The sequence below is a fragment of the Haemaphysalis longicornis genome, unplaced genomic scaffold (genome assembly GCF_048455015.1).
Source record: "Haemaphysalis longicornis isolate Haplotype H1 unplaced genomic scaffold, Haemaphysalis longicornis Haplotype H1 scaffold_1, whole genome shotgun sequence".
Classification (NCBI taxonomy): domain Eukaryota; kingdom Metazoa; phylum Arthropoda; class Arachnida; order Ixodida; family Ixodidae; genus Haemaphysalis; species Haemaphysalis longicornis.
Window position 1 is genome coordinate 203347915 of NW_027526203.1, and position 18026 is coordinate 203365940.

General features: G+C 46.8%; 1 protein-coding gene across 1 annotated transcript in view; it reads left to right on the plus strand.

Moving 5' to 3' along the window:
• The window catches only part of LOC144141292 (uncharacterized), a 173351-nt gene that overhangs the window by 139180 nt on the left and 16145 nt on the right, over positions 1-18026 (plus strand). The window contains exons 30-31 of the mRNA XM_077672870.1: positions 705-763; positions 6474-6921. Of these exons, the coding sequence (XP_077528996.1) occupies positions 705-763; positions 6474-6921 (507 nt within the window). The remainder of the gene's footprint in view (positions 1-704; positions 764-6473; positions 6922-18026) is intronic.

Genomic DNA, 18026 nt, shown 5'->3' on the forward strand with positions numbered 1-18026 from the left:
TTGAAGCTTCTATCTTGCAAGACGAAATAAACTCTCTGAAGCCGTAACTGAAGGCAAGGAAACCTCAAACTGAACAAACCGAAGTTAATCAAAGTGCATTTTGAGAATTAGGGCACTTGCAACAAATGAGTTTTTCCCTATGATAGAATGTGTATTCTCTACGCTTTTTATATGCTGCACGGACCATTTCCGCAGAATGGCTCCTGTTGTATAGGTCAGGGAATTTCGTTTAAAATGGTCATGGAAAACATGGAAAAGTCAGGGAAATTGAATTAGGCAATTTGCTAGACACCCTGGAAATGGACGCGGGCAGGGCATTTAGTGCGCAGGCAAGATAACCGTCGGTCATTAAGGGTAACAGAGTGGATCCCTAGAGAAGGCAAGCGTAGCAAGGGTCGGCAGAAAGTTGGATGGGCGAATGAGATCAAGAAGTTTGCAGGGATAAATTGGTCACAGTTGGCACAGGACTGGGGTGATTTGAGAATAATGGGAGAGGCCTTTGCCCTGCAGTGGGCATAGATAGGCTGGTGGTGATGATGATGATTATTATTATTGCCTGGCCTACTGCCTTCAGAAAGAGGAGGTTGTGGGGTGGTTTTGGCGTCGAGGCTTTGTCTGCACCCTTTGTTGGCTTCCGGACTATGTGAGGAATTGAGATGTTACTGTTGGATTGCAACAAGATGCTCGTTGGACTTGTCCCACAGGCAGCTTGGAGCTGGACCACTCCAGGAGGAACAGCGAGGGGATGACAAGCTTTACGCAGGTTGGTTTCTCCCCCTTATTATTACCTGACATTCTTTTACTGTGCCTTGTGTTTCATTCTAAGTCCTAGCGTTATTGTGCAAGCACCCGCCCTTATCTCACAATCTCAGTAGTATTGCACTAGTGCTGTTAAAATATTTTTCAGTTGAAAATCTTGTTGAAATTTTCAATTTTCAGCAATATTATATTGCTCATGGGCTTGCTTCAAACTTGACTAACCACCATGCCAAGGGAAACATTGACCAAGAGTCAGTCTTATTGAGAGTGCTGCTACAGTCTCCAATTGAACCTCTGCCTTGAACCTCTGGAGCATGCCTTTTCAACAATAAACATCCTACATATCATAACATAGGACACAACACATACTCATCTCTTGACTTGGCTATTAGCTCCGCAGTTCTCTTTCCTCTTCTCGAGTGGGGTGTGGGAACTGACCCATATGGCAGTGACCACTTCCCCACCTCACTTACATATATAGGTAAAGGCCCAAGCAGTTCATCTTCCCATAATAGGTTCAATGAAGCACGAGCTAACTGGAATACATTTACAGAGACATCCAAACTACACCACACATCCATAGGACACCTACACGTTGAAGAAGCTACCCAACTCCTCACGGCGCACATCCTGGACGCTGCCGAAAAGTCCATTCCCCACGCCTCTGGTGCCCCGCGCAACCAGCGGAGGCCGTGGTGGAATGAGGACTGTAGGCGGGCGCGAGAGGCCCAGAACAAGGCGTGGGGTATCCTTCGTCGGTACCCCACGTCGGGAAACCTCCTCTTGTTCAAACGGGCCAAGTCGTTAGGAAAACGTGTGCGCCGTGAGGCAAAACGAGAGAGTTGGCGTTCCTTCATAACATCAATAAACCCCTACACAGACACACGGAAAGCATGGACGAGAATACGCAAACTCAAAGGACAACAAACACACAGCCTGCCTCTGGTCAGCACTACAGGGGACACACTCGAAGACCAGGCTGACACACTCGCACAACACTTCCAACATGTTTCTAGTTCAGCACACTACACAGACACTTTCATGAAACACAAACAAATGGCCGAAAAGAAGCCTATACTAGATAACAACAGGTCAAAATCTTCTTATAACTCAGAGTTTTCACTGCATGAGCTTAGGGCTGCTTTGAGCACGTGTAAACCCTCAGCTCCAGGCCCAGACAACATCACATACACAATGACACAACACCTGCACGCAGACACTCTTCTAACACTCTTACACCTATATAACAAGATTTGGCTTTCGGGGCACATTCCAAACTCTTGGAACGAGGCTATAGTTGTAGCTTTCCTGAAGGAGGGAAAGGACCCGTCGTCCCCCTCAAGCTACCGTCCTATTGCCCTGACGAGCTGCCTGTGCAAGCTCTTCGAGAAGATGATAAATCGCTGGCTCGTGTACTTCCTTGAGTACAACGGTCTTCTCGAGAGCTGCCAGGCAGGCTTCAGGGCAGGGCGATCCACGAATGATCAAGTCGTAGCTCTTGAATCGTATATTGAGGATGCCTTCGTGCATAAACAGTATTGCGTAACTGTGTTTTTCGACCTCGGGAAGGCCTACGACACCGCTTGGCGCTACGGGATCCTCAGTGACCTGAAGTCTTTCTGTGTTTCGGGCCATATGCTCAACACTCTGGCTAGTTATCTGTCCCAAAGAACGTTTCTCGTGAGAGTTGGTAACGCACTGTCAAGGATTCATGTGCAAGAAAACTGCGTGCCGCAAGGTGGAGTTCTAAGCTGTACTGTTTTTATAATTAAAATGAACTCTCTTGGGAAGGCATTGCCACCTACCATTTCTTACTCTATGTATGTAGACGACGTACAGGTATCTTTTAAATCTTGTAATATGTCAATCTGTGAACATCAGGTCCAGCTTGGTGTTAAAAAACTTGCCAGCTGGGCAGGCAAGAATGGTTTTAAACTCAATCCAGGAAAAAGTTCTTGTGTTGTGTTCTCCGAAAAGCGCGGGATCCATCTGGACCCAGATATTACTCTGAATGGCGTTTCAATTCCTGTTAAAAAGGAGCACAAGTTTTTAGGCATAATATTCGATAACAAGCTAACATTTGTCCCACACTTGAAACATCTTAATTAAGCAGAAATGCCTAAAAACTATGAATATTCTCAAAGTTCTCTCCCACCAGTCGTATGGTGCAGACAGGCAACTCCTTCTGCGGGTTTATAGCGCCCTAGTGGGATCCCGCTTGGACTACGGCAGTGTTGTATATGGGTGCGCAACAAAAACGGCACTAAAAATGCTGGACCCGGTGCTGCATTTAGGGCTACGCCTCGCGTGCGGTGCTTTTCGCACTAGCCCTGTCCAAAGTCTCTATGTAGAATGCAATAAATGGTCCCTAGATCACCAGAGGGTGTACACGGACGTTTTATATGCCTCAAAAATCATGTCTATGACAAATCATCCTTTTACTCCGACCATTAATGATGCATCCTCACAGCAACTCTTTTTAATAAATCGTCCATCAATCTCCATGCCGTTTCCTCTAAGAGTGCGAGAAGAAGCCTCTGAGCTAGAAGTCTCGTTTTCAGGCATTCACAAGACGCCCATCATTGATTCAATTCCACCATGGCATCTCCGCCCTGTGTCTTGTGACCTGTCTTTTATGCAGTTTAGCAAGAACAGGTCACCAAGGATTGCGATTCTGCAGCATTTCTTGTTTGTGCAGCATAAGTACCTCTGTGAAGAGTTTTACAGTGATGTGTCCAAGACTGCAACTGCTGTGGCTTGTGCTGCGCTTGGGCCAAACTTTAACGTCAGTAAAACAATGAACCTTTGTAGCAGTATATTCACAGCGGAAGCATACGGTATTTTAATGGTAATAAATCTCATAGTCCAACATCAAATCCTAAAATCCATCGTGTACACGGACTCTCTTAGCGTTGTACAAGCACTTGCATCAGGAAAGCATTCCAAAAACTTTGTCATCAATCATGTTTTTAAGGCTATCATGTCTGCATATGCATCAAACCTTCAAATAACTTTCTGTTGGGTTCCAGGGCACTCTGGAATTGCCGGGAACGAAACTGCAGATCGAATGGCCACTGCAGCTACACTCTTGAATACAATGGACGTAGCAACAGTGCCATACACAGACATGAAGCCACACATCAGACACCAACTTCGCAACAGATGGCAAACACGCTGGAGTGAACAAACAGATAACAAGTTACACGTTATAAAACCACGCTTGGGACCATACACCACTGACACACGCAACAGATACACAGAAGTTGCCCTTGCTAGGCTACGGATAGGGCACACACATGTCACACACTCGTATCTCCTCACGGGGTCTTCAAGACCCCAGTGTGGCAGGTGTGGAGAGGCCCTATCCGTAGTTCACATACTCATTCAATGCAAAGCACTTCGCACAACACGACCCAAACACTTCCCACAACTATACAGACTACACGTCCCACTACACCCAGCGTTTTAAATGCAGAGCATTTCAGTAACTCACGATGTCACCCGTATTGGCGTCCGTAGTCCGCACGCTTACTGCGCATGCGCGTCGAGTCGAGGCGAAAGCGAACACATCTCTCGCGAGGGGCATTGGATTGGATTCGAACACTCTCTCGCGAGGGGCATTGGATTGGATTCGATTGGATTGGCTTGGATTGGATTGGCTTGGCTTGGATTGGATTTGGATTGGATTGGATTAAAGTGGATTGTGTTGGATTGTGTTGCGTCATAGCCGCGGCAGACGCGCTTGGGCCGGCGCATGTGCAGTACTCTCTCTTCCGCGGTTTCCTCTCCTTCGGGCGCGCTGCGCATATAACCGGTGTGCCGTTCTCCGGCCAAGCAACATCCGCGGTTGGCTCAAACACCTAGAGTCCACGCCGCTTTACAAGTACGCCAACGTCGTCGACTGGGACCGGCTTACGCAGTCCCCTCAACGTATATAAGCGGTGGAGCGCGCGTTCGGAATTCAGTCAAGGGCGTCTTTGCATGGCTTACGCTTGACGTGACGCTTTGCTTGACTCGAGTAGATGCGACGCATTTACTCGAGTTCCCCCCGTGGGAAGATGCGGGCGGCTTTTTTCCTGTCTGACGATCCCATGTTTTCTATCAAGGGCGTTTTTAAAAACGAAGAAGTTAAAATTTTAGACCTAATTTCATACCACGCGTGATCACTCACTGGCCCTATACACCAGCCATGCTCATTGTCGTTTTGTGATTTTACTTTTGTTTTTGCTGACTTTTCGTAGTGTTTAAGGTTTCATCCCTCATATATGACTATTGTTTTGGCGCTCTTTGCCCCAGTTGGCCTTGCGCCATAAACATCCAACCTTCATCATCATCATACTGTTATTGCGGCGATAATGCTTGAGATCGTGCGCCAGATAGGGAAGTGCGCGGCTCGAAAGATGCATCGAAAACGTGCCCGCTTCGCCGTGGTCTGTCCTTGAGTGGGAAGCGCGGTCCGTGCGTCTACAATTGCGGTTCGTGAAGCGGACTTTTGGACGCATTGCGAGCATTGCGATGTTATAAAACACTGAGTTATTGGTTTGTTTCGCGAGCCCGCGATCTTCGAGAATGGAATGACCGACTCGCCAGAAGTTGCGGCGGGCGCTGCATTGGCACAACGTGTTCGGGCAGCGGCCGATAGCGGGAGCGGTTGCTATTGCACACGAGTAATACTAATTGATGTACGCAACGTGAAATTTAATGGGAAAAGCGAAGTGGCCAACCATAGCAAGGTTACCTAAATTACGATTGTGGGGAACGTGCGCGTAGGGGATTGATTGTAAGAGGCAGGGGGGAGGGGGGGGGGGGGGGTGCAATGAACCGGCACCCAGCTTATTTGAGAAACTTTTGCCGTGGCTCTAAACTAGTTCGTACAACGAAGTCTGGGATTACAAAATTATATTTTCAGTGTTAAATAAATTAGAAAAGACACCGTGAGGCTGCAGCGTTTTACTCTTCGATATTTTGATTGGGTTTTCTATTTTTGAAATGTTTGAAATTCTATTGTTTATTTTGCAATGATTGATTCGCCTGAGGGTGAAAAGCATGGTAGGCTAATAATAATCAATGTTGTAATTGTGTAAAAGAACTATATTCTGCTTTCAAATAACTCATCTTATGCTTGTGATGCCCAGGTATAACTTTTTGACACTGAACACCCTCATGCACTAAGCTGTAGCTTCAGCAAGGTTACGACACCCAGAAATCTGCTGAAAGTCTGCTGGCACATTCATATATAACGAAACCATGCCTTACTCTTAATTTTGGAGACAGCTATGCACTAGGCATACATCAAGTAAAGTAGAGGTACTGTAGTAGCCCATGGTGAACTTTGTGGTACACTAGGTGTAAAACTGGTGCTTCTGCCATCTGAAGGGCTGCACATGAAAACCTTCAATTGGCCAGGAAGGCCTCCCAGATGCACCAAATCAAAGGGCAAAGGTCTTTGAGGTTGTCCCCAAGCAAGGACAGCAAGGACTATGCTGCTGGTGCAGTTTGAAAAGTCGTGAAGTCTTCGGAAACTTTAGGAGCCGTTTTCTCAAAAGTGCGTTTTACGAGTTCTTCGTTGCTCGTGCAAAGGGTAACGTGGCAACCACTGGGCGGATTTTGACACTGTCTGTTTTATTTTGATCCTTGAAGAGTTCTGCAGGGTATGGCATACGTACGAGCTGGGTCTGCAGAATTGGTATTGCCGTTGTGGCTCAACATTTCAGGATGGGGCAGCAGCAGACACGGAGGACGACTTGGACGGAACGCCCCTGATGGACGAGGAGGAAGACGGGAGTGGCTCGGATGAAACACCACCGCGGGACAACAGGGGCGGCGACTTGGAGGCCAACTGTGAACGTGGGTTGCACGCAGCGTTGTATGAAACAGATGCATTCGAAGGCGCCCTCCCCATTCTTGCAAAGGAGGAAGAGGGAACTAAACACAGCGTTGCACAGACTGAGGCAGTCATCCTCCCCGGGACGGAAGAGTCCACCGTGACGTCTCCAGTGGCGTTGGGTTCTGATCCGTGCGGAGCAGCGGTGGAGCAAGTTCCAGATCGCAGTTCTGAGGAGGAGTTGGTTATGCCCCGGCCTATGCCGGAGTTTGCTGCATCTGGACCTGGAGGGGAAGCCGGATTGGTTGAGCAAGTGACAGAGGCCAGTGCATCTGAAGGTGAGTGGAGCAGACAATGCAGAATTAGGCTAGTGTTGAAGCACATTCTGTAGCCATTGCAAAAAATGTGCTTAGAGATGGTAACAGCACTTTGGTGAAGCCCTGTTCCTTCTAAGAAGTGGTTCCCAACCATGAGTAAGTCGGAGCTACCTCTCGGGCCTGCCAAATGGATAATTCTCAGCAGAAAATCTTTCATCCTCGAGTGGCGACCTTGTACTGCTACACGATGTCTGCGGTGGTGTGTATGTTGCCCACCGGAGAACTGTGCCATCAGTAACAGGAGGATGATTTGCGATCAAGCGGATGATACGTGGGGCGGAAAAATGGTCAAAAAACGTTAACAGGAGAATACTGAGCAATCTGGACAATCTGCAGCTTGGTTTTCAATGAGACGAAGCTCTGGAGAGCACAAGAAATCTGAATTTAACCCACACTTGTACACTCCTCCTCATTTGACAGTTTTGCTTGGAAATAACGTGACACGTTCTTTTTATGATCACGGGAGCTGGATTTTCAGGGTTGAAAACTGTAAATATAATTGTGTATTGTTTTTAGCGGCTTTTTAAGAAACTTTGACAGCAGTGGCACGGCCAAGGGGGGGGCTAACCGGGCTTCAGCCCCCCCCCCCCCCCGGAAATTTTTCCAGCCGTCGCCGTGCTGCCTGTATGCCTGGTATGTCGCCTGTGAACAAAGCTGCATATTCTTCGAAAGGGCCACGAATGGCACTTTCCACGAAATGCTACGAAAATGCACGAAAGTGCATGTCTGCCCTTCGCATGGGCGTTTACACAAAACCACGGCCGGACTCGACTCTTTTTCCGCGCTGTGGAAAGGGGGTCGAGTCCGGCCGTGACAAAACGAAGCGCCTGAGGGGTGCGAACCGCTGAGGGATGATTTCGGAGGGGTGCAGCCCCAAAAGCGACGGCACCTTCGGGTAAGCTCAGCGCACGGGACGCCAAAGGCATGCGTTGTATCCCTTTGTGCGAGACATGCGGCAAGACAGAGAATAATTGGCCAGCTGAGTCGTTCTCAGCACAGGAGATTGACTCGGCCGGGGAAGCAAGGAGTGGTCCGCACTAACTCGCGGCAGAAAATAAGAGGGATCGCCGGCCATTGATGGTTGAAGACTGGTACAATGCAGGCCCGAAAGGGAACAGACGATCTTTGTATGTTAAGCAGAACGGCAAGCGGCGGTGGCTGACCACAGCTGCTCCATCTCCTAGAAAGGGGGAGATCAAGCGGCCGTGGGCACACATTTAATACTCCTGCAAGGTAACTTAAGAATGCGATGGGGCTACGTAATGGGTGAAACGTTCAGTTCTGCTGGATGAATGCCGTGCGTGGGCAGAGGGCCTTTGCGAATGAGACACACAGCAAGTTACGCCCCTCTTCCTCGCATCAGCCCTTCATTCTTCCTTTTTCACGTTTCTGTCGAGCCCGGGAGGGTTTTGTTGGAGTGGGCTTAGATTGCGCGCACTGAGTGTTGTCCCCTTCCGACAGCGATGTTGCGACAGTCAATTTCACCCCCGCGATTAGGTAGATTTGTTCGGCGGTATTCTCCCCTAACCTAGGAAACTGGAGAACAGCGGGTCGACAAAAAGGGCGCGCTGCGGCTCCCCGAGCCAGTCCCAGACTTTATCCTAAATGTGAAGGCACGACGGTCACCAGCCCTGCCACAGGCAGACGGCGTCGCGACAGTAACAACGATCAGATGGCCATATTCGACCTCTATCACAACTAAAGCCCCTCCGTTGCGTCCAAGACCGCTTTTTCTCTGGACGGCGGCTGCTCAGAGCAGTGTATATTCAGGGGCCGGAGCCACAACGGCGATATCGAATTGTAAGTCATTTTCTTCCAGTGACTAATCCTTCATGATCACTGATGTCATGCTTTTGACGATGGAGGTTGCATTGTACGTTAAGTTGTGCGGTGCAGATCAATTATGCATTCTTTGATATCTAAATATTCATTTCCTAATATTTACATGATACCACAGTACCTTGTGTCTGCGAGCTAAAAAATGTCTCATTTTATTTCGAATGCAGTATTTGCATTTTAATTCGTAGTTGAAAGCGCCCACGGTGGAGTGGATAGGTGACTTTTAATGAGGGAAAACGTAAATTCAACTCCTGTAAACGCCCAAATATTTTATTATGCACAAAGTTGGAGAGGATTACTCAGTGTATCGGGACAGCGTTAGTATCAGTACATGAAGAGTGAAAAATATATTTGTTCTGTCTGGAGTTTTAATAGTTTGCTTTTACTGGGATGAAACTTCATGTAAGGTAGGTAGCCGCTGTCGCATGGTGTGCCCGTTATCGGGACTTTTGTTACCGCGTTTCTAATCGACGCGTGCATCCACTTCTACACCCAATTTTAAAACCATAGCAGCGTGCGTAGCGCAAGTGAAGGACCTTCGTACTGGTGGCGAAGAAACGAACGTGCCTTTCTGGTAGGATTTTCCTTCAACTCTTTCTGGCCTTCTTTGAAGTTCTGTGGGCGCAGGAGTATCGTTCTTTCAAGGCTCAATCAGTCGTGCATGACAACAGAATTTCCTAATTATATAAACGGGCCACATACAACAGGCCCTCTCAAGAGCACCAGCACACCTCCGCCCGCCTCCTCCCCTCTATGCCAACACACACACACACACACGCACGCACGCGCGCACGCGCGGTCCACAACTGCTACGTATACATTCTAAAATGTTGCATGAAGAACATTTTGAGCAATCGTCAGCATTTCTTAAGTAACCGAAACAACCGAGGAATTATCACGGTAACCAACTTTGCAATTTTTAGCCAATCTATCCTGTCGTAGCCTGAAACCATGCTTTAGTTTGAACATTACGGTCGCTGTCAACCAAGGAAATTGTTTAACTGTGTCATTACTGTCCGCTTCATGCTAAAGCATAGTAGTCTTTGGTCTTTCTGTATGCGGGGCCATGCCAATACGCATGTTTTCTTGGTGCACTCCGGGAAACAAAATGCTGTCTTGTTTCGGGCATCGCACCATGCACGAAGGTCATGCTGGCTCTGCACAGCTGCCCAATCCTCCATTTTCTGGTGGACCAAGGAGATTTCAAACATAATTTATATTTCCCGCGTCTGCAACGAAAACTACAAAACTTCTCTGCGCCCTATACCTTCCAGAGCCGCCCATGCTCATGAACTGCAAATACTTTTTTATCGTTTTGCCGATTGTGTACTCGGCTGAAAAATGGCAGCGCACGCGTCAGCTAAAAAAAGTATGTCCTTTCATTAAAGTTTGAAACCAAAATGGTAGGACCGCATTATAACTCTTTCCTCAGATCTCACGACAAAATTCAAAACGCAGCAATATTTTGCTCAGCTTGCACAGAAAATGCCTAACCGCAAGAGTATGGTCAGACATCGCCGTATTTGCGTTATTTTTTCTTGCTAAATATAAAGTTCGATACAGCATTGAATGGCGAACGAACGAACTTTGCAGTGACTTGCTCTACCTTATCTGGGAGTGGTAACTAAAGGGGGTGGCTGCTCCAGAAAAGGTATAACTTGATAGTACACGCCTTCAGGCAGATTATAGGGCATTTATGCACGAAGCATTGAAAACTTGACCGGTAGTAATGCAACTATTTGAGAACACCAAGCTCATTACAGCAGACTCTACATTTGGGCTGTGCGGAAATGTCAACCAGATTCATTATGTTACAACGCACAAGCTTCTCATGTCCGCCCCGAGTCCCGATAGAAGCTATAAAATACGAAATCGACTGTGTTGAGACTCAAAACAGAGGCGCAAATTTAAACTGGCATGACTTAATAACAAATGCCGATGGCTGAATTATTCCGCTTTGCGTGTGGACTAATACTGCTAGGTTCGTGTAATTTTCGCCCTTAGCAGCGCTGTTCTTGCACGTGATGTCTGTCTGTTTAGGGTTGATAATTGTTGAAATTATTGCTAGAGATATAACGCTTCTTGTATGCATAATTCATAGCCTCTCGTTTTTTGGAGATAAGACCTGCGCTACACATAACGCAAGTGCAAAGATTTGATGTATACTGCACAGAATAAGCTCCATTGGCCTTACATTGGCAGCTAATGTACGGACATTGAATGCAGAACCATTTTACTTTGCATTTTGGGCAAGAACAACTAAATAAAAAAATCTTATTCTTACGGCCTACGTCATTTTATTGCGGATGTCACACTCGTCATACTCCACACGTTGAAATAAAGCAAGTAATTGCATGAAACTATGGCTGTTTAATGCAACGCCTACACAAGGTTCCCGTGCGTGCAATGTACGTCCTGTATCACGGGCATAGATTTGTGCCACGCGGTCTGTAGATTTTCGCCCAGTTTACAACTTAACCTGGCACAAATACAATCATAATCAACACCAATATCATGAGAGAACCTTAAAGGGCCTATTTGAAGACAAAACACAACCTTGTTCAATTTAATAGCACTAGCCTTTGTTAACTCGCACAGCTCCATTCCAATTACAGACGTTTTTTCAACCGAAGCAACGCAACAAATATCATAAATTCTCAAATTTAGCACTGCAGTGAAGTAACATCGGCAGGAGTGGGCTAGCGCTAAAACGTAGTTGTGAGTGTGTTAACTGCACGTTGGAATTCAAATGATAAGATCAATGGAGGCCCCTCTACAATCGCGCAATCATGTTCCTTGGCGGTAACTTAGGTCGTTGGCCACCAATCGCCCAACAAGATCCTCTGCTGTCATAGTGAAATCGCCGCCGGAAAGTAGGCGGGGATTCGCCATTGCTTCAAATGTTTAATTTTATATATTGATGATTCCTATGAAGTTTGCTGTAAAACTGATATCATTGTTATCGGGACAAGGCTGTATTTTTAATGAACCAAACATGTATTTTATCTTCGTGGCCTTTAAGGGTGCTTGCAAACTACCGCGCTTTTTTTCTTTCAAGGGGGGGGGGGGGATAACTTTAGCCTCCCCCCCCCCCCCTCCCCCCCCGAACAAAAAAAAATCCTGGCTACACGCCTGGTAGACAGTGACCTTTCGTGTTCCAAGCTTAGGAGGATTTAGCACTGTGGAAATAAACTGACTAGAGCCTTGCATTCAAGAGTGAAAAAATTGGGCGACAACGGACCTTTTTCTAGTACCGGTCCTTCTAGCGGTCGCCACGGTGAACTAAAAATGGCAGTAAAGCACGCCCCCACAAAAGTGTAGCTTTTGGAGAACTCGTGCCCCAAACATTCTGGTCCTGCAGTCCCTCCCGAGCACCTACCCGTCACTCATCCCTTTCACATGAATGTCGCGGTAGCTGGTGCATGTTCCCGTGACTAATCTGCTATGGTCAAAGCCCCTTTCTTTACTTTTTTTTTATTTTATTTTCGTTGCTCCCTAACTGGCAGCAGGCATGTGCTTGCAGCGTGGTCAGCTCCAAATGTGCTTGCGCCTTTAAGAAAGTCTTTTCTGTGTGCACGTAGGAAGCCACCCCGAGCTGTCGGAAAATAAAAAAATAAAAATTTATTTATTTATTTATTTCCAATACTGCCACTCTCAGCTCGAGAGCATTCAGCTGGGCACAACAAATACAATGCATTCATATGCCATAGTAGTTACAGGGAACGAAACAAACATTCGTCACTTGTAGACGATTACTCACAAACATAATTTTCTATTTTGCACAAAACCGCCGGCATGAATTGTGTAGTTCTAACATTTTCAATGAAAGGTATCAAAAGAAGCAACCAAGGTAAAATATTACAGAGGCTAAGACACTTAAAAAAAAAACAATGAAAACGCAAATATTTCATCGTTGAACATAGGGAAACCTAAGGCGGAACTCATGGAAATGGGGCAAGGGTGCGAGAGAAATACGCTTTTTAGTGAGGCAATAATCAGAGGAGAATAAACATGTGTATCAGCCCACAACGTGAGTTAACAGAAAACAATTTAGTGTTGGCTTTCACGTAACTCATCGATAATTTTCGCGGATTCAGCTGATGAAGTGATTCTGGTGATGTCAGTATCTAACTGGTTCCATTCACGTATGGCACGCGGGAAAAATGAATATTTAAATGTATCTTGGGACAGAAATATTCTGTTAAAGTGTAGTCGTGTTGATGTCGCGTTCGGTGGAACTGTGAAAGGGTATATATACTTGGTAACGTCGATTTTATAAGCGTTATGAAGGAACTGGAACAGAAATTTAAGGCGCGCCTGCCTTGCCCTAATTGCCAATGTATGCAGGCCAGAGGCCGACAGTAGGTTGGTGGGTGAATCAGTGCGCCTATACTTATTATGAATGAATCTAATAGCTTTTCGTTGGACATTTTCTAAAGTCATGATATGAGTTGTAGTATGTGGGAACCACACTCTATTGGCATATTCAAGAATTGGTCGAATAAACGTAGTGTAAGCTAATAGTTTGGTAGATGGTGGCGACAGTTGTAAGGATCTTTTAAGGAAAAATAGTTTGCGAAGGGCCGATGCAGCAATGTTTGAGATGTGGGTATCCCACCTGAGCTCGGATGTAATGGTTATTCCTAAGTACTTGTGTTGACTTACTTTGCCTAGTGGGGTATCGGTAATTTTGTAGGTGATAACAGATGGATTCTTTCGTCTAGTTACAGACATGGATACAGACTTCTTAATGTTAATGGACATTTGCCAGTTTTGACATTTGACATTTACCACTCGCCTATTTGGTTAAGAGATTTGTTAAGTTGAATGTGGTCATGGTTACTGGTAATTTCTTTGTAAAGAATACAATCATCGGCAAATAACTTGATATTACAGTCAATGTCTGAGGTGATATCATTAATGTAAATGAGGAATAATACTGGTCCGAGAACAGAACCTTGAGGAACCCTGGATGATAAAGGCAGTGCTTTGGATGCCACGTTCTCAAATGAAACAAACTGTGATCTGTTAAGCTGTCATCAATTCTAAAATTTCTCCAGAACCACTAGCATTTTCCAGTTTGGCTAATAATTTGCTATGACATACACGGTCAAATGCTTTCGTTAGGTCTAGTAGGATGATGTCAGTTTGGCTGCCGTTATTAATGCTCAGGGCAAGGTCATGGACTACTTCAGTCAATGGACCTCTCCCGGGGTACGTCACGCAGCGGCCGTGACGTCACTGAAAGCGCACGTGCTGGGTGTGGCCGGGAGGGTGGTTGGCAAAACATTCGGACCGGCGCGCAGGGCGTATGCAGTGAGGCTGCATTAGACGCGCGCAAAAGTGGAATTTTTGTTTACGTGTTGGCTTTTCTGATGCCGGTGGGCTGCTGTGCTCTCGGCTACGCAAATCTTGCGAGCAAAATCAGCGGCATCAGACTTTTCGGAGTCCCCAAAGAGGCAAATTCGGCGTGCATTGTGGATGCACGCATTGTGCCGAAGAGGCTGGCAGCCAAAGCAGCGACATGGTCTGCTCTTACTCGTAGCAACATTTCCCATTCTCGAACTTCTGCTGCCCGTGTGTACGAGATTTCGGCACACGTTAAAGATCCCCAGGTGGTCAAAATTAATCCGGAGCCCTCCACTACGGCGCGCCTCATCGCCTGCGTTGCGTAGGCGCGTTAAAACCCTATAATCAATCCATCAATGAATCGAACTTCTGCTGTTCTCCAAAGCGCAGTCATACCGTCTACATTGGCAGTCCGCGCTGATTCGTGCCATGAAATGATGCTGTTTATCAACTATCTGCTATTATGTAGCACCAGCAGAAATTTGGTCAAGTGAAATAGTGCCGGGGGTAGGGGGCACACGAAAATTTTCTTGCTGCGAATTATTGTCATGTTTTGAGGAGGTAGAGCACTGTAGTAAAAACACAATGAATGCCTAACCTGCTTAGGCGACATGAAATAAATGTTTCGACGAGGGATTGCGATAGCCGCCTGCCGCCAGATCGACAACGACAAGTTTGGTCTTATGGGGGATCTGTTCAAGATGAACGAAATTCATTGCTTCTAAGTGCAATAAATTTTTACCTTGACCAATTATATTCTGCCTTGAGGATGCGGCAAAACAGATGCTTACCGTGCTCACATGCAGCATCGTGCCTTCGGCACGAGATGGGCCGCTCACGCGACTCGAAAAAACTCGAAAAATGTGTTTGCCCTAAGCGAACAGACTCAGTGAATGTATTCTTTTGTTGCGGTCTCCCGACGCTTTCGTATTCAGCGGGCGTACAAGGACACTAACTTTAACTATCATGAAATAATGACTACCGAAAATTATTTCAGTGCACTGTCGCAAGCTATGCGCACTAGCCATATGTGGCTGCTATGTTACTCACACAATGACGATGAACCATTTTGCGATTTCACTGGGGAAAAAGGTAACAAAACAATCAGTCAATCACGTAGAGAACGACATCATCGCAATATTTTTATTGGAATAATTTTTGGCTGTTGCTCTTCATATATTTTTGTTTCGTTGCTGCTTATTTTACTTTTTAATCCTTTCATGCTTTACCTTTCCTTTTTCCCCTCGACATGAAATCGTGTGTACGCCACTGTCGACGGAAAGAGACCAAGAACAGGGAGCGTATACGTACGCTGCCTGAGGCACCACGCTTAGCTTAAGCAGACCTCGAAATCAACAATGAATTAGCTAGCTTTCCTTGGCATGTGTCCGAACACAAAGAATCTTAAAAAAACATTCTTGGAATGCGTCGCAACAGCACCAACCTTCAGAATGACTCGTTTAGGCTGTCGCGCACAGATTATCCGAAAGCGTCGCCCTTCAGTTGACCGTACGGTAAACGAAACTGTTGCGGAGGTTGTAGATGCGGAAAGCTACATGGAGGTGTGACGGGCACAGCTAGGATAGCTAGACCCCCCACCTGCAATGTGGGCGGCCAGTGACGGCCCGAACCAACGGCACATCGTTCCTTTCGGGCGCCGTGCGGCCAGGCCGGACCGTTGGAGCAGGCGCGTTCTGCCAACCGCCACCGCACTTCGCCGCCGCGAGCAGGCGCCACCCGTCGCGCACGTGCGCTTCGTGACGTCACGTTGTTTACATACAGGGAGAGGTCCATAGGCCACTGCGAAATCCGTGTTGGTTGGGAGTAAAAAAAGTTATTTGTTTGAGAAATAAAAGCAAGTGCTTCAAAATAATATGTTCCAGTAGCTTACACGACGTGCAGGTAAGGGAAATAGGCCGGAAATTACTAGGCTCAGCGGTGTCTCCCGATTTATGAATTGGGGCTAGTTTTGCAATTTTCCATTCGTCTGGAAGCTTGGATGTTGAAAGTGACATGCGATAAATTATTACAAGATACCTGCTGCACCACTCGGCGTATTTTTAAAGAAATTCATTTGGGATATTGTCCAGGCCATTCGATTTGTTTGAGTTCAGGTTTAGTAAAAGGTTTAGGACTCCTTGCTGTGAAATGTTTAGAGGATCTATACGTAAGGGATTGGGGGGTGGGAGTGGAGGAACAATGTTGTTGTCCTTTGTAAACACAGAGTGAAAAAATTCGTTGTATTCATTTGCCTTAGTAGTTTGTTGTTCTAATGATAAATACGTAGACGGCGATTTAGATCTGCGAAAATGCCACCAAAACTTATTTGGGCTGTTTGTAATGAAACTGGGAAGTGTTGTATTAAATTAAAAGTTCTTGGCCTCTTTACTTTTTTGCTTAATAAACTCTGTTACCGCGTGTGATAATTTCAGTGGTGCCACTGGGTCGTTCCTGATTTTGATTGAACGTCGTAATCACTTAACTCGACGTTTAGCTTGTATCACCTCTGTTGTGATCCACGGATTGTGCGTCTGCCCTCTTTTATGTTTTACAGGAATGAAGTTAGCGATGCAATATGATACAATGTTCCTAAATTGCAGCCACAAAGAATTCACGTCTGTGGTAGGATGAGAAGCCATTTCAGAAAAGTTCCGGTGCTCATGCGCAAGGAAAGATAGGATACTACTGTCATCTGCCTTCTTAAAATTAAATACAGTTGTTACGGCTCGCTTGGTTCTGATTCTACAACTAAGTGGGAGGCGGCACATTGGAATTCCATGGTCCGATGTGCTGTCTATTACAGTCTACACTCGTTACAGCGGATCCGGCAACAACGGACTTTCGGTTACAACAGACCATTTCTGTTGGTTTGTCTGGTCCCCATGCATTTTAAACGGAGTCCACTCCGCTCACAACGGACCCGGCTAGAGCAGACTATCGGCTACAGCAGACTAAATTTTAGGCGAAAATTGTTTCGACTGAACGTTTATAGCGTACTTCCGCGGGGCCGGCACCCGATGTGCTTTTTCTTTGTTTAATTTGGCAAGAAAACTATTATGTCTGGCAACATTGCTGGCAGCCGGGTCGTTGGCGCAGTCAAGCCAGTGTCAGTGGCTTTTTCTTTTTTTTTTTTTTTTTTTTTTTTTGCGACCAGCGGCATGAGCGGCAGGGTAGAGTGAACTATTTCACTGTCGGATAAATTAAGCGTAATTAACGCTGTTGAACATGGGGAAAAACAGGCTGACATCGCCAGAAGTACAGGCCGGTATTCACACGAGAGAGAAATTTGCCGTTTCTCTCCTAGGAGTGCGCGCCACGTGACCCCTACGTCACGGTTTCTCTCCGGCGCACCGCCTCCGATGGGAGATCGGAGCTTCTGCTCGCGAGCTACAAACCCTCCGGCGCTCGGCGGCGGAGGCGGCGGGTTTTTGTCTGCTCGTCGGGCAGCTGGCCGCGACTGAAGTTCTAGAGCGGTTGCAGGCACTCTATTTTTATCGCTTCTTAAAACATTTGACACGAAAATGCGTGGCGCACATGACAGGCGCACTGAGGGAGCCGCGTATACCACCAGCACGGGCGCTTGGCGAGCGGCGGCGGCGGCCGCGAAGTGGCGCAGGCCGGCGCCGGTAGCTCGAGCGACAGCTTGTTATTGCTCCCCAAGGTGCAAACAAAGCTGCGTATACGAGAAATGGGGTAATGATGTGATGGAAAGTTGCTTTAAAAATCGTCACCTGAGCCGCTTGCCAGAGCGGCGATCGAATATTCGCCGCAGTGTTAAGCCTAACATCAGTATGCGGGCCTGTAGGTGGGCCGGCCGGCTGCTACCACGTCGCGCGCCGTTCTCTGCGCGCGGCAGCACCTGCATCGCGTCGACGACC